The sequence below is a fragment of the Mesoplodon densirostris genome, chromosome 9 (assembly GCF_025265405.1).
Source record: "Mesoplodon densirostris isolate mMesDen1 chromosome 9, mMesDen1 primary haplotype, whole genome shotgun sequence".
Taxonomy (NCBI): domain Eukaryota; kingdom Metazoa; phylum Chordata; class Mammalia; order Artiodactyla; family Ziphiidae; genus Mesoplodon; species Mesoplodon densirostris.
The window spans coordinates 8054658-8071918 of NC_082669.1; the positions used below are offsets into that span (position 1 = coordinate 8054658).

The 17261-nt window shown below is 43.8% G+C and overlaps 1 protein-coding gene across 1 annotated transcript in view; it reads right to left on the minus strand.

Moving 5' to 3' along the window:
- The window catches only part of VWC2 (von Willebrand factor C domain containing 2), a 121728-nt gene that overhangs the window by 90370 nt on the left and 14097 nt on the right, over positions 1 to 17261 (minus strand). Inside the window, exon 2 of the mRNA XM_060108683.1 lies at positions 8422 to 8551. Within this exon, the coding sequence (XP_059964666.1) occupies positions 8422 to 8551 (130 nt within the window). The remainder of the gene's footprint in view (positions 1 to 8421; positions 8552 to 17261) is intronic.

Below are 17261 nucleotides of genomic sequence, written 5' to 3' on the forward strand. Positions count from 1 at the left end.
GAAAATGCCAAACTGTTTTCCAAAGCACATGGACCATTCCCACCAGCAATGCTTGAGGGTTCTAGTTTCTCCACATCTGTGCCAACACCTGATGTTGTCTATCTTTTTGATTAGAACCATTCTAGAGGGGGTATACTGGTATCTCCCTGTGCCTTTAATTTTTATTTCCCTGAGGACCAAGGAGGTTGAGCATATTTTTATGTGCTTATTTACCATTTGTTTACCTTCTTCGCTGAATTGTCTGTTCAAATCCTCTGTCCATTTTTTATTGGGCTGTTCATCTTTTTATTGAGCTCCATGAGTTCTTTATATAAACTGGATACAAGACTTTTATCAAGTATATAATTTGTAAACATTTTCTCACTGTCTGTAGCTTATATTTTCATTTTTGTAACGAGGTGTTTTGAAATGTGAAAGCTTTTAATTTCTATGATATTCAATTTATCAGTTATTTTCCTTTTCATGAGTTGTGATTTTGGTGTTGAATCTAAGAACTCTTTGCCCAACCTAAGGTCATGAAGATGTTCTATTTTTAATAATATAAAAATTATATAGTTTAAACACTTACATTTAGATCTGTGACTCATTTTGAGTTAATGTTTGTATATGGGGTGATCTAAGTAAGGATCTAAGTTAATTTTTTTCTTCTTTTCACAAGGGTGTCTAATAACCCCAGCACCATTTGTTGAAAAGACTGTTCTTTCATTCTTTCCCTGTTGAAATGCCTTAGTATCTTGGTGAAAAATAAATAGGTAAGGATTTACATTCTGGATTTATTTCTAGACTTTCAATTCTGTTCCATTATTGCATGTCTATCCTTACACCAATACCACTGTATATTGATTATTAAGACTTTATAATATGTTATGAAATTGGATAGTGCAAATTCTCCAGTTTTGTTCATTTTCAAATTGTTTTGTCTATCCTTTATGGTCCATAAGAATTTTAAGATCAGCTTGTCAATTTCTACCCAAAAAGTGTGTTGGGATTTGTATAGAATTTCATTGAATTTATAGATCAATTTGGCAACAACTGCAATCTTGATGATATTAAGACTTCTACTCATAAAATATCTCTCCATTTATTTATATCTCTTTTCAGTAATAATGTGTAGATTTCAGTGTATAAATCTTGCACATCTGTTGGTAATTTATTTCTTAGTATTCTATTCTTTTTGATGCTATTACAAGTGGAGCTATTTTGTCAGTTTCTTTTTTTTATTGTCCATTGCTAGTGGTTCACTGCTTGCTACAAAAAATGACTTTGTATATATTAATCTGGTGTTATTCTTCATTAGTGCTAATAGTTGCGTGTGTGTGTGTGTAATCCTTGGAATTTTTCAAATATTTTTCATGACATCTCTGAGTAAAGGCAATTTTACCTCTTAATTTGCTTTATTGTATTTTTTTTTTCTTTCTTCTTTTTTACCCCACCATGTAGAACCTCCACTACAGTAGTGGATAAAAGTGGCAAAAGTGGATATTCTTGCCTTCTCCCTGATCTTATTGGTGAAACATCCAGTCTTTCACCATTAAGTATGATGTTAGCTATAGCTATAGATTATTCATAGTTGCCCTTTATCAGGATAGAAATTTCACTTTTGCTATTTTGTTGAGAGCTTTAATCATGAATGAGTGTTGAATACTGTCAAATACCTCTTCTCCATTTTTGAGGTCATTTTTCTTATTCTTTACCTTTTTGATAATATGCATATTACACTAATTGATTTTTCAGATAATAAACCAACCTTGCATTCCCAGGATAAATTTCACTTGGTTATAATGTATTATCCCTTTTATGGTGCTGGATTCAGATTGTTAATATTTTGTTAAGGAGTTTTCCATATGTAATCATGAAAGAAATTGATCTGTAGTTGTATTTTTGTGTGTGATACCTTTGCTTTGCTTTAGTACCAGGACCATAAAAAACACAGAGAATAAATTGAGAAATGTTCCTTCACCTTTATTTCCTGAATGAGTTTGTGAAGGATTGGTGTTATTTTTTCTTTAAATATTTGACAAAATATTTAAAATGAATCCATGTAGGTTTGGATTTTTATTTGTGGGAAGCTTTTGATTACAAATTTGAATTTTTATTTCTTTTAGGGCAATTCAGAAATGAACTGAGTTAGTCTTAGTAATTTGTGTTCTCTTAGAAATTTGTCCATTTCTTCCAACTCGTCCAATTTGTTGGTATAAAGTTGTTAATAATATCGCCTTATATTCCTTTTCATTTTCGTAGGGTTGGTAGTAATGTCCCCTCTTTCCAGCTTGATTTGTCTCTCTGATTTTTTCTTAGTTTAGTGAAAGTTTTGTCAATTTTACTGATGTTTTCAAAGTCCCAAGTTTCAAAGAGCTAACTTAACTGATTTACTTTCTCCTAAGCTTTTCCTATTTTCTATCCTATTTATTTCTGCTCACGTTTTTGTTACTTTCTCTCTTTCACTGTGTGCTATGTTTTTAGAACACTTTGCTCTTCTTCCACTCATTCCTTAAGGTGGAAGCTTACATATTTATTGTAGAGCTTTCTTCTTTTCTGATATAGGTGCTTAAAGCTGTAAATTTCCCTCTAATCACTGCCTTAGGATCATCCCATACATTTTAGTATGGTCTGTTGCCATTTGTACTAGTTCAAAATATTTTCTAATTTCTCTGTGATTTCTTCATTGACACATGGGTATTTCAGAAGTGTGCTATATAGTTTGTAAATATTTGCAAATTTCCAAGATTTCTTCCGTTATCAATTCTGCTGAACTCAGTTATGTTCAAAGAATAAAGTCTGTAAGAGTAAGTTCTTTACATTTATTAAGATTTGTTTTATGTCCTGACATATGGTCTACCCTGGAGAATGTCCACCAACTTGAAAAGCATTCTTCAGTGGTTGGGTGCCATGTTCCACATATATGTCAGTTAGGTCAAGTTAGTTGACAGTGTCATTCAAGTCTTCCATATCCTTGCTAATTTTCTGTCTAGATTTTCTGTGAATTATTGAATAGCTTGTTGAAATTTCCAACTATGATTAAGTTTCTATTTCTCTTTTGAATTGTCAATTTTTATTTTCTGTATTTTAAGGTTCTATTATTAAGTGCATATACATTTTTTATTCATTTTCTACGAGTGTTCTGGCTTTATATTCCTCTGATCCTCCCTGACTGCCCTTTTTAAGTTAAATAAATATTTTTCGTGTGCTATGTTTAATTCCTTTGTTCATTTTCTTAGTGATTGTTCTAAGAATTAAAATATGCATCACACAATCTTTATCACACAAATTTATCACAATCTACTTCAGATTGATACTAGATTAATTTCACTAAAATAGGAAATCCAATTTATTGTTCTCTCATGACTCTACACCAAGAGCAGGTCCTATCACAGAACTACAATGTTACAAAAGTAGTGGTGAGTGGCAGCATCCCCGTACATACAACTCAGTGAGAAAACTTGTGTGTATGATTAGTGGAACTAGAAGGACACAGAGGTCCACAGAGAGTTGGAATCCCTTTATATTTTTCTTTCTACTTTTCACCTCTACTTTTTCATCTCTCTACTTTGTTTTGCTGTGTTAGAATGGTTTATTCATTTGTCAGATATATGCATTGCATGTATTTTTCCCAACATGTGCGCTGCTTTGCATTGGTTTAGTAGTGTTGTTTGATGAACAGAGGTTTTTAATTTTAATAAAGTCCAATGTATCAATTCTTTCCATATGGTTAGTGCTTTTAGTATCTTTTAAAATTAACCTTTGCCTAATCAAAATCATAAAGATGTTCTATGTTTTCCTCAAAAGCATTATTTTAACTTTCATATTTAAATCTGTAGTCTATTTGGAACTGTTATTTTTTTTTTTGTACAGTGTGAGGAAGAAATCAACATTTATCTTCATATTGCTCCCAACTGACCTAGTAGCATTAATTGGAAAGACCACCCCCCTCCCCACTATACTGCAGGATCAGCTTCACCGTGTATCTAGAGGTCTTTTATTCCTAAGTCTTTTCTGACTCTATTCTGCTCTGGTTTGTCAGTCTTTTGATCTTTGAGACAGTACCACAGTGTGTTAATCACTTTTACAGTACACATTTTACAGCTTTGTTGTTCTTCTTCTGTATTTCACTGGCCAGTTTTTAACTTGTCTTTCCATGTGAATTTTAAAATCAATTTGGTAATTTGCACAAAAAAAGTCATTGTATTTTTTTTTACTGGAATTATGCTGAATACATAGATTTTATTTATTTAATAGAATAATTTGAGGCTGCTGACATCTTTACATTAGTGAGTTTTCCAATCACAAATATTGTCTATCTTTCCATTTACTGAGGATTTCTTTAATTTCTCTCAATAAAGCTTTAAGATTTTTAAGTGTGGCACTCTTGTCCAATTTTGTTAGATTTGCTTCTAATTATTTGGTATGTATGATGTTATTTGAAAGAGTAGTTTTTAATTCATTTCTATTTGTTTGTTGCTGGTATCTAGACATACAGCTGATTTTTACATATTGATTTTGTAAAACAAACTTGGTATAATCAAATATTAATGCTGATATTTGTAGTTTCCTTTATTTTTTTTATGGACAGGATCATGTCATCTTAAATAATGATCAAGTGTTTCCACAAGATTGGTATTATTTCTTTGGTAAAAATTTTGGAAAAATGTAATGTTGAAGCCATACGATGGGAGTAGGCTTTTCCTTGTGAGAAGGATCTTGATATGAATCACACACACACACACACACACACACACACACACACACACACATCATTCAGTTCTGTCCAGCTCACTACATGTGGTTTAATTATGATCTTATCCTACTGTCTGAAATACACAAGAGAAAAACAAAAACAACCATGTCTAATTCTTAGTGCTTCTCACATGTTTTCCATGAAAGGGCTTCTAATAATTTGAAGTCTCCATATTTATCTTAAAAAATTCATAAAAGTTTTCATTTTCCTCCAAAAATAGCCATATTCATTTTCTGGTGGAAATAAAGTTCTAAATAACTCCCACCAAGTAGTACTGAATACTTCAGGGAGACACACAATCTCTATACTCAGTGCCTTTGTGCTTTGGGGGTACATATTCCCTCTTGGGCATAATATTCCACTTTGGAGAATCAGCGCTAATCCCAACAAGGCCCTCCTTTGTCAACATCAATGTCTTACATTTGTCAGTTTCCTTCCTTTGAATGTTTAAAGTAAGGTAAGGTGCACACAGGCAGGACGGAAGTCTTCTGATCTCCGGCTTGAAGGGAATGTGTGCTGTGAACGTGAGCCTCATCTGAGGTACACCAGCACCAGAGAAAACCTGAAATCCTGAAAGTCAATAGAACACTCACTGTTTGTATCAGTAGGAAAAATCCAAAAACCAGTCCCAAAGAAAATAAAATCCTTGGGAGATTGATCTATACAAATCAACAAAGTGATTATTTTAAGTTGTATGTGACTTGTGATCATTTATTTATATTCCAGGCATTCTTGATTTCAAACTTTTGTTCCTTTGATGCAAGTGACTGGCAGCTTGCAACTGAATCGTGATTTTCCTTTCCATCCAAGCTAAGTCTATCTAAGCATTTACTTTTACAAGGCATCACTTTTGATGTCCTGTAATCTGTGATCTATCAGATGTATAACTTTTTCTTATTGAAAACATTAAGTTTTGTGCGCAGCAGTAGGGATGGACTACTGTCAATTATTCACTAATCTCAACCAATTATTACAGGACGTTCATTTCTGATAGAAACTGTTCTCATTTTTCAAGCAAATTTTTCAGTAAGAATTCTGAACACCATTTGCCCTGTCAAGGTCAGAATACCCTACAGCTAGAGACAGATGAAAGACAGATTATATCTAGTGAATACGTTATAACAAAACTTAAGAGTACTTACATGATTAGACATTTAAATTTATTTCTGTGTGTATTCCTGAAAATAAAAAGTTGTTGCTGTTCTGATATAATTGGATCAAACATTTGAATACAAATCCTTTTGTATCCTGTAATCTTTCTTAATCTAGCTTTACAAAACATATTCACCCTCCTTCTAAGCATCTTTAGTACAATACCCCCAATCCTGCCTTATTTCATTCTATGCTGTCTCTCAAAGTGTAAAGGCAATGGCAGAGCATTTAGAAGTTTGCTATCAAGGCAACAACCATCTCTCTCCCCAAACCATCAGTGCAACTTTAAAACATTCTGTGAATTTCTGACTACACCATATTTATACAGGTTTTACTTTTGAACATTGTTTGCTTATTCAAACAATAAAATTATATCTTAATGTTAAAAACTGAATCAAACAGAAATAAGTGACTTTAAATCTTTATAAAATTTTAACATATCCACACTTGATAAAGAATTAATTCAAGTAATTTCTAAGTTCTCTAACTCTATACCCTAAGTGGGATATATTTTAAGGGCAAAAAGAACTGCAAAAAAACCTTGAACTTTAACCAGTAGGTTTCATGCTGGTTGTGGTATAAATAGAAGGTATCCTGTGTGTATTATGAAAAAGAACAAATAAGCAAATGTATTGACAGTGTTGGGTGATATACAGAGATAGAGAGTGATGGGGACAAAGACAGAGCTCAAAAGAGATAAAGCAAATAAAACGGCAAAACGTGAATAACAGGTAAATACAGTGAAGGGTACACCTCTGTTCTTCGTTCTATTTATCAACTTTTCTGTAGGTTTGAAAACTGTCTAAAGTTTCGGGGATTGAAAATATCCTCAAGGATTGAAATCATGTCTTTCCATCTTTTGTAAACAGCCAAACGAGAATTCCCTGACTGCCTAAGGCCAAAACTTTGTGTTTATTTTTTTGTCATAACTGACAAGAGCGACACAATATCTTGCGTACTTAAGATGCCAACTATTTGAGCCACTTATATGCAAGACATTCACTAAGTATCACTGACTCGGGAAGCCTCAGCCATGCCGCCTCGTGCAGTGTGCTGCAGCCTGGACCTCAGTCGTGTGGTTTCCTCACCAACCCCAGGCACCAGCGCCCCCTCCCCACGCTTACTTCACTCCACACCACCGGTGGAGAGGCTGCCACCGTCCTGCTTCCACAGAAGCTTCACGTCCACTTCTGTTGATTGCTTTCAAGAGTTTTAAAATGTTTTTTTTCTTTTTCTTTTTGCGGTACGCGGGCCTCTCACTGTTGTGGCCTCTCCCGTTGCGGAGCACAGGCTCCGGACGTGCAGGCTCAGCGGCCATGGCTCACAGGCCCAGCCGCTCCGCGGCATGTGGGATCTTCCCAGACCGGGGCGCGAACCCGTGTCCCCTGCATCGGCAGGCGGACTCTCAACCACTGCGCCACCAGGGAAGCCCAAGAATTTTAAAATTTCTCGTGGTGAAATCTAGGTATCTGGGTGCACTTGGTGAAAGGTATCCATGGAACCTCACAGCCCACGCAGTGGGCATGACCGCAGAATCTCAGAATTGCCTCAGACACTAACAGCGGCCTCGTGTAACCATAAGCCAATGACAAAGCCCACACCACACGGCCTGATGTCCAGCAACCCCACAGATGACGAGCTGATAACCTCACAGGTGAGCCCCTCCCATCTCTGAAATGCTCAGGCCATGGAGTTGCCTTCATCTTTTTGAGACACTCTGCCCTGGCTTCGTCCTAGCACCGTGGCCTTGGGGCCACACAGAGACGACCCAACCCTCTCCCAAGGCAGGACCCTCATGTACTTGAAGATGTGGTCTTATGTCCAGAGTCCACTCTCTTCCAAGCTGCGCTCAACTGCTTCATCCAACCACCATCCTGGGCCACGGGTCTTCATCCCATCCTCCCCGGGAACCCACTCTTCTCAACACCCTCTTAAAGTGATGCCCCGATGCACGCCGCACCTCAGGTACAAAGTACTTATCCTTCAGGATGAGGAAACACTCTCCCTTGCTAACCAAAGCCATCCTACCATTTTTCTTTCATAAAGCAGACAAGGCTTTTGATCTCCCCCAGGCTCTCACTGGGAGTAAGAGGGGGTTCTCTTCCTGCCAAAGTTGCTTATGAAAAATATTCAACGATGTTTCACGCTTAATCCACTTGGTAATGAAAAGTAAATAAGCCCAACCGGCATGTTTGATTTGTCTCGGAAAGAGAGAAACTGCTTTGCAAGAACAAACAAAAGTTAAATTAAAATAAGCGACTCTCCTCAAGAGTGGAAATTGAATTTTCCCCCAAAGAACTAAACGGGTGCAAAACACTGTGCTGACACCGATAAGACGGAGCAGGCCTTACTGGAGCCCAGCTCCCGCGGGTCCCCGGGGCCCAGAGAGCAGGAACCCGCGTGCAAGGGCGTGGATGCAAATACTGAAACTCACATGCCTCCTGCACTGCATCCCGCACTGCATCCCGTGCTTCATCGGCGGGAAGCGCGCAGGGACCCCTGCGTGATCGCGGGCCGGACGCGCGTCCACCTACCGTTTTTGCAGATTGGGCAGCACTGGTCGGGCTCGTACACGGGGTCCACGCACTCGGTCTGTGGACACGCGGACACCGCGCACAGCACTTCCCCGCTGGCCTCGCAGCGGCACCGCTCGCACGGCGACACCTGCAACACAGGCCACGGTCAGGGCAAGTGTCTCCATCCTCGGCCCGGAACGGCACGCACTCACCAGCCCCGGGGTCCCAGAGCGTGAGGACGGGGCTGGGGCTGAGCAGCCTCCCCTGGGGGGACGCGGGGGGCACACCAATGGGGCCTGGGATGCTCAATCCCTCCCAGCTCCACACCGGAGCCTCTGTATTTTTATCACCCCACATAGTGAGCTTCTTTATAAGCTTTCTGTTGAAGAAAGGGTTTTGTTTCTTAAAAAAGTAAATAACACGTCATATTGGATTCTTGCCCAGCCAGGCATCCTGCAGGTGAACCCCTTTCCCACAGCTCCGCCCAGGGCCACCCAGCCAGCCCGGCCCACCCCCAGCATCTCTGCTGTGAGGAGACAGCAGAGCAGGGCAGGAAGGGAGGGGTAAGGGAAGGAGGCGGGGGGCTTCTCAGGGCCGGGGACCCGGCCGGGGGCCGGCCCAGCGTGATCTCATGTCCGTCTCATGGCAACACTAAACACCCCTACTAACATGATCGCCCTAGTTTCTGGCGAGGAAACTGAGACCCAGAGGCATCAGGCCACCGGCTGTGGGCAGACCTTTCATCCGAGACAGGGCTCCGGCTCGAGTCCAGGGCCTCTCAGGGCTCATCACCCAGCGTCCCCATGGCCTTCACCTCCAGGCTCCAGCTGGCCTTGCTGCCCTTTCCAGCCACTGGCCCCCATTCTACCTTTCTGGACGGCTCTACTCAAGCATAATGGCCATTCCTGGCAATGCTGGACGCTGCCAACAAATCCTCCTGTAGTCACTCAGGCAGGCCGTGATGGGGACGGTTTCTTTTTTCCTGGAAACCACCCACAGAGTGATTTTTCATCTGGGGTGACCCATGACAAGGCAGAAACAGCACATGTGGACCCAGCAATCGGGAGCTGTGATGTGGAAACACGTGCTTTAAAGGACAGTGCGGATGGGGCGGGGGGTGCCAAACAGTTTTCTGGGCAGGGAGGCCCCACTTGACTTTTGCGTACAACACGAGTGGCACGGCCAGCGCTACACAAACAGCACTCTCGGACGCTCCCTTGGTCTATACCGTGCAAAACCCCAAAACTGCAATCTCCACCACGTGGCCTGGTTACTGCATGAAGCAAAAGCTCCATTTGTACTTAAAGGTACTAGACCACTGTCTGGCTGGGAGTCACGACTTAAGGGTGTGTGTGTGTGTCTCTGTGTGTGTGTGTGTGTGTTCATGCTTAGAAAGTAACAAAAGAAAGAAAACACTGAGAAAAAACTTTAGAGTGGCCCGGGACAAAATCTTGACCTGGTCTGCATTATAGCGGTAGAAGTTAAAAATCAATCTTACAACAATGTAAAGGCACGTTTTTGAGAAGCAGTGCTGGCGCGAGAAGGTTCTCTCGCTACCATAACAAGCATCTCTCTGCCTCCGCTCTCCTCCTGTCCTTGTCTCCTTCCAGTTCTCTTTTCAGCCTGTAGCATCCTTGTGTCCAGGGTGGGTTTATTCAGCAAGCAGGATAAGAAAAGGATTCGGAATTTTAAAAGCAGAGACCCTGAGTTGCACAGGATGTAACCGAGCAGGACACTATGGGTCCTTCCCAGAATAGACCCTCACCCATGTCCTCAACCTGTCTTTTGTCTGTAGAAAAACTTTAGCCAAAGAGTAAATTTAATCAGAGAAGTGAGAAAATGCAGAAAGAAAGGAAAACAGTCAAGCAAGACAAAATAATACTTTAGCCATTAAACAAAGTCAAGGACCTTTATCTTAGTTCCTCCTCAAGGCCTATAGACAATATTCTGAGCTGTGTCCTTTGACCTGTTTTGCAGATACTGACACCCCCACCGGGTGGGAGAAGTTAGCTGCATGCTGCTCACCAGCACGGAGACCCCAGACCAGCTGGAACCAGGAGGTTGAGGATGCCGACTCCCGATGACCTCACCAGCAGCCAATCAGAGAATGTCCAGGAGCTGACCACGCCCTGCTTCTGGAACACTGTAAGACTCCTCACTGCCCCCTCCAGGGCGGGACACACAGTCTGGAGGGCACTCGCCCGCTGGGTCAGACGGTGGGGAGGCAGCCCCTGCCCCGGGGGAGGTGAGGACGGTCCCATCTGGAGGGCTGGATAGTCAGGAAGGAGGAAAGAGGGCCGGGGACGACTGGGGTCTGTCCTTAAGAAAGGGGCACGGCCCTTCCTGTTCTGGAAGGCTGTGGGCGGACCTTTCATCAGAGACGGGGCTCCAGCTCGAGCCCAGGGCCCTTCCCACCCGCTTCCTGTTCTGTAGGGAGCAGGAAAAAGCCCCATTTGGGTTTGGAATTTGAAAGGAGAGAAGGGCCCTTCTGTGCTGTCCCCAGGACAGGGCTTCAGGAGAACAACAAAGGTGCAACTTCAAACCAGAAAGGCATCGTCACAGGCCCCGAGGAGCCCCTCCTGGCCGCTTCCTGGGCAGGCCTGCAAACTAAACCCTCCTTCCTGCTCTGGGCCTGAAACATCGCCCTCTCCCACCACAGAGACATGCTCAAACCACACACGCAGCCGGGACTGCTAAATTCTGAAAGGTCTGCAACGTGATCAAAAATTGAACTGTGGGTTTTACTATCACTACCCATTTGGAAATCCTGGTTCAACTATGTGGAGGTTTGTTTACTTCTCAAAAATCAGAGTTGAGGCTTAGAGTGAGGGTCACGGGTGTGTGTGCGTATCCCTCCCCGGCCTCAGCTCCCAGCCCTGCTCTGTCTGCCCCAGACCACTCGTGTGGCTGGGATCCACCCCACACCCCATGGTGGTAGCAGGTGGGGCAGCCAGCTCCGGCGTCTGGGACCCTGGTGGGAGGTCGGCCTGCCCAGACCCTGATTGGATTCCACATTGCTGCTCTGATTCCAGGCACCAGGTCTGAGCATCACCCAAGCCGAAGAGCCCTCAGGTACCAGCTCAAGCACCAGAAGGCCTCCTGTCAACCCACATTCTTTGTCCTTCTGTGCAAACCGAAGGTAAGAATGCCCAGTGCATTGCTGGATCTGTGAGCAGGGACGTGAGCTTCTAAGGTGTGTTTCTGCAAACCCGCCTGCTAGCAATAGCCACCTACACCTTGTCTAACACGCCTGATGACAGAAATGCCATCCTCTGCCATCTTCCAGTTGCAAATCAAGTTTTGTACAGAACTTAGATGAAGCACCTAGAGGAACACCCGGGCGTTTGGGGAAGAGGGGCCATTCTCAAGGTACCCACTAGGGGCTGGAGTAGTCAACTGTTGTGCTGGAGAAAAAGAGCTCAGTCTTGCAGAATTGGGAGTGAGAGTAAAGGGAAGCTCTGTGCTCTTCATTCATTCATCCCAGTCCTGAGCCCAGACCGATGAGACCCACTTATGCTAGTTCCAGGAAGGTGGGAACATGGGTGATGGCTGGCGGGCGGAGGGGGAGGGGTTAGGAAGGCTGGCAAAGGGCCAGCGCCTGGACCAGCCTCGGATCCAGGTACCGATGCTGAGGGCTCTCACTGGCCCCCTCTGCTTTCAGAATCACCCCAGTGACTGTGGCTTATGAACGACAGTGCTGCAAAGTGGATCTAACCTGTAGCAAAACCATGAAGAACAGACACGTCTGAGCATGTATTCCACGAAGCAGCCGTGAATACAAAGTGCACAGCAGAGGCAAAAGAAAGATCTTAACCTGATGGTAGCTAAAGTATTTTCATAATTAGTTAGACCCTCAGAATGCTCAGTAATGACATACATGTCTGTATCACATGTACATAGGCAGTAAGGACTGTAAAATACATACTGAGCCTGTTTCTAAACAACTAAGTAGGAACAAGCAATATAATTTACGTGGGAAACAGTTCTCAGATGTAGAATGAGCCCTTCCTAATGGATACTGCTTACATTCAGGGCCTCATACATAAAGGATCTACATGAAGTAAGTGGTGGCTTGGGAGGAGCTTCTATACTAGTTGTTTGTTAGCAGTTGTATTTTATCTCATGTATTTCACATTTATGGGCTCAGGTGCAGTTAGATATCTATCTATAAGGAGCTTTGCCTTGTGTCATTTCACAACCATGAGAAGGACCAGGCTCTGAAATACAGCAGAAGGCAGGTTGAGTTTGAATCCCACTCTTGTCTGTGTCCCAAATGTCTTTCCGTTCTGGAAGGCAGAAACTTATTTCATACATGTACTCTTTCTTGCCTGATTTCTTTCACTCAGCATAGTTATTTTGAGATGTGTCTGTGCTGTATCCTGTCATTCCTTTTTGACAATATTCCATTGTATAGACATGCTACAGTTTGTTTATCCATTTACTTGTTTATGGACGTTTGGGTTGTTTCTAGTTTGGGGCTGTTACCCATCAAGCTGCTATGAAAATTCATGCACAAAAAAAGAAACTAATTTCCAGACACTTCCTCCTGCTCTATCCTGCCTACACAGCTGCACCTTCCAGCACCCAGCAGAATGCCCACCTACTTGGGAAGGCCAACATACTTTTCTTAAATCCAGCTTCAACACATCTTTCTGTCCTGTGCTGCCAGAAGAGGCCAGTGGCCTGGGTGAGAACTCAAAGATGCCTTGTGTCACCTGAATCCTACTCTCTGACGAGCAACCACATTATATTTCCGATCTGGAACTTCGTCCTGTGGTTGCTGGCGTGGGTGCCATGAAACCCCACTAATTCCAGGCTGAATGCAGATGCCTCCTCAGGAACAAACAAATGAGAGGCATGAAAATCCCAGCATAGCTTCCCAAGGAATTGTAACGTTTTCATAGATGGGATTAATTTGTGAGCTAAGAGGTGTCAGCCCAGACCTTTCTCAGTTAAAACCATTCTACCTAAAATAAAGTCTTCTCTCCATTTCTCTATTTTGTTCATCACCAGAGAGGCTCCGTTTACGTTTCTAACCCCCGTAGTGTTGGATTCTACAATGACACAAACTAAGATTAACTCGAAAACAAAGAGAAACCCTGAAATCCGGGCTTCCCTCTCCCCGCCTTCCTTTGAATCTCCATAAGCCCAGGACCCCTTGAATTCCTCCGGGCGTGCTGGCCAAGAGCGCTGTGTCCAGTCACTAGAGCCCGACTCCCAGCCTGCAGTCAGCTGCCAACTAGATTCCGTGCAACTCAAGGGCCAGGGCGTGTCATGTCTCTGTCACATCCCGGATGATGAGAGCAACTGAGCGGATGCAAAACGCTGCACAGGCTCAATCAATATTGACTGAGTCAAGGAAGAAACCATTGAAAGACAGAGGAGCTGAAATTAACTTGCACAGCACAGGAGGAGAAACATACAAAATGAAATCTACAGCTTTGCTTCCGGAAGGGCTGCTCACCACCCGGTAAGGAGCTGCTCTAGGATTAGATACCCACACACGAGGCAAAGGGAAGAAAGAGAAATCTTTCCATTATGAGGGACCAGGATGTGGATTACACATTTAATCCACAAATGGAAGAGAAGATACAGATGCTAGGACGATATAAACACGAAAGCAGAGGCTTTACAGAAGGGATCTGACAAGTGCATAAAGGGCATGGCTAGAAACAGGGTCCCTAAGTGCACAGCCTGAGATCAGGAAGCAAAACCTCGAGATTCTGGAGCAATCCAGTCCTGCACGTGGGGAGCAGGTGTCACACCACCCTCTGCCTATTACACCTTTCCTAACTATTCTACTCTGTGTGTCAGTGTTTCCTATATATCTCTAACGTTTATAAGGGGTAGCTGAGGACTCATACTCTCCTACTTACCCAGTGGACAAACTTCAAATCCAAAAGTGGGAGATATACAATGTGGACACACCCACCCTGCGGGCTGGGGATTCTGCACACGTGGTTCTGGGGCAACGATACAAGAGCAGGCATCTCAGCCCCACCACCAGGCCCTCCACCCTCCACTGACCAATCCCATAGGCTCAAGACCGGAACAGAATCCTGTATTCTCACAGAGAGATACAAAGACACACCCAAGTCGCTCACCTCTGTGCCCAGTCTGGCTGGGGAGCTGACACATAAAAAGAGAAACTAACAGAAAAGCAGGCAATGGCAGATGGCAGCTGAGCTGTGTGCATATTATGGCTTTTAAAAGCAAAGCTGTTTCTTGGAGTGGGAGGGAGAGGAAAGGGATCAGACTGGAATGTGGATAAGTCAGCTGGGGAGGGTAGAGCAGGTGGAGAGGGGCACCATCCAGACAAGGAGGGGCCTCGCCGGTGCCACGGTTCCCTCCTGGGGCTGAGAACCTACCCCAAAGAGACTTAGAAATCTAAACTGGAAAGCATAATGTTTCCCACCAGCAGCAGAACTAAAAGAATTGTTCTAAAACTAAAGAACCAGATCTCAGTGTTTGTGCATTTGAGTTTTGTTTACACATTATGACCCTGTTGTATAATTGGATAACTTCCAATTAAGAAACAAGTTGCCGTGTACAGAGATAAATACAAATTTTAACCTTTTTTTCCAGGAGTAATTTTTCAGTAGTTCTCAAAATAAAAATCTAAAGTAAGTGTTTTAGAGTTTGGAGACTATATCGTTTTATCAGTTCATTTTTTTCCTTTACCTCCAAAACAACAATCTAAGTTAAAGTTTTGCAATCAGATAATCTTCTTAAAAAAAAATAAAAAAAAAGAATTCCTCTGTTCAAGCATATCTTCTCTCCCCAAAAAGGATGGTGACTTCTTTAATAATCTCTCTTTATTTTTCTGACGTTATATTTTAATAGGATAATGTTCATCTTATTTTAACAAAAATGTAATGTGATAAAATCAAATGATATCTGAAAATAATAGAAACAAAGAAAGGAAAAAAAAGAAGAAACAAGAGGCAGGAGCTAAAATCGCCCTTCGCTGAAAGCAGTCCTTGGCTTGGCCCTGGATGACTAGCATCCTCCCAAAGCCACTGTCACACTTCTGTCACCAGATGGCGAAAGTGTCCTTCCAGCTGTTTAGTGTCTTCCCCAAAGTGCCCGGGGTCACACTGGTGAGTGCGATGCACTTAAGGGGAATCCCCTTCTACTTAAACCACAGGTCTCATTAGCTTCTGATAACCTTGGAGCTGTGATATTTTGGAGCTGGAAGAAAACACAGGAGCAATGCTTTTCAACTCTGCTTTTTTATGGGGTGAACACCCACTCAGGGGTCGGGTGAATTGTCAAGAAACCCACATAGAAAGGAAAGGCAGCGGCCGGAACGCAGGGTCTGGTCAGGCCACCGGGCTCTGCTCACATATCATCTTCATGAGTATGTCCTGGGCCACCCTGCCTGCTCTGACCACCCTCCCCTGACTCCCTGAAAGACGCCTGGAAGATGCTATGCAGGTCCCAGCTTTCTTTTCAACCGTCACCTCAAACTAAATCCTTTCCCAACCTTACTCAAGTTTCCTCGACCCGAAATATCTTAAACTAGAGCAAGGTTCTGTCTCCACCCTGGGAAGCAGCAGGGTCCTACCCAGACACAGAGGAGCCCACCCAGCAGCCCATGTCTCCCAGGCTCCGCCCGCTGTCTGAGCTCCCCTTGTCCATCAGGGCCAGCAGGGAGGGCTCCAGCCCCTCCGTCCCCACCCCCCCATCTTCCCTCCCTTGGGAATAGCAGCCCCGAATTGACATGAACCTGATCCACAGCCACCTTCCAGCCTCCAGCACGAGTCAATGGCTACGGAGCTACAGCAAACTGCTGCTTCCTGCGCCTTCAGAGAAGATTCTGGTTTTGTTTTGTTCTTTTTGTCTTTCTACTGGCTGTCAGAGAATGGATTTGCACACAAAGGGACTTAATTAAGAACTGTCCCCAGGAGCTGTCAGCTTCCAGTCTCAGGAAGAATACGACTCCACCACACACCCACACACACCCACACCCACCCACCCACCCACACACACACAGAGCAGATGAACAGAACAACAGTCTGACAACCCGACAAGGCACTGCTTTCTTCTCAGCCACCAAAGACTGACTTTTATAGTTTAGCTTGAGGCAAGACCCCCTAATGTCTTTCAAATCCTCTTGTGAATAGTTCCCTCAGATAAATATGGATCATGCAGGAACTCACTTACAAGGGGAAAGATGCAGGCAGTGTTTACATGGTGTATTTCACTTGGTGGCAAACATGAAAATGAAGAAGGCTGCTTCTTCTGGGCTGAAGACCTGGGGAATGTCCTGGAAGGGTGCTGACCTAACAGATCACACAGTCCGATCACATGTAGCAAAAACCTGCTGGCTTCCTGTTACAAACTGAATGCTCCCCCTAAATTCATATGGTGAAGCCCTCATCCCCAGTGCAATGGTCTCTGGAGGTGGAGCCTTTGGGAGGTCATAAGCATTAGATGGGGCCAAGGTCACGAGGGTGAGGCCCTCGGCGGGTGGGATTAGCGTCCTTGTAAGGAGAGGAGGAGGGCCCTCTCCCCGCCAAGTGAGGACATGGTGAGTAGGCGGCGGTGTACAAGCCAGGAGGCAGATCCTCAGCAGAACCAGACCCTGCAGACACCTTGATCTTGGACTTCGAGCCTCCAGAACCAGGAGAAGTAAATTTCTGTTGTTTCAGGCACCCAGTCTTGTGCATTTTGCTCTGGCAGCCTGAGCTAAGACAGCAGGTGCACCCCCATTTCTGTGGAGGCAGGTGTGTGCCCACACTGGACCCGCCCCTGGCGCCCAGCCCTGGCCTGCTGCAAACAGAGCCTTTCAGAGAGGAGAAGGGGCCAGCAACCCCAGGGCCACAGGCAGATAGGCTTGGAGTGTTACCCTGGAC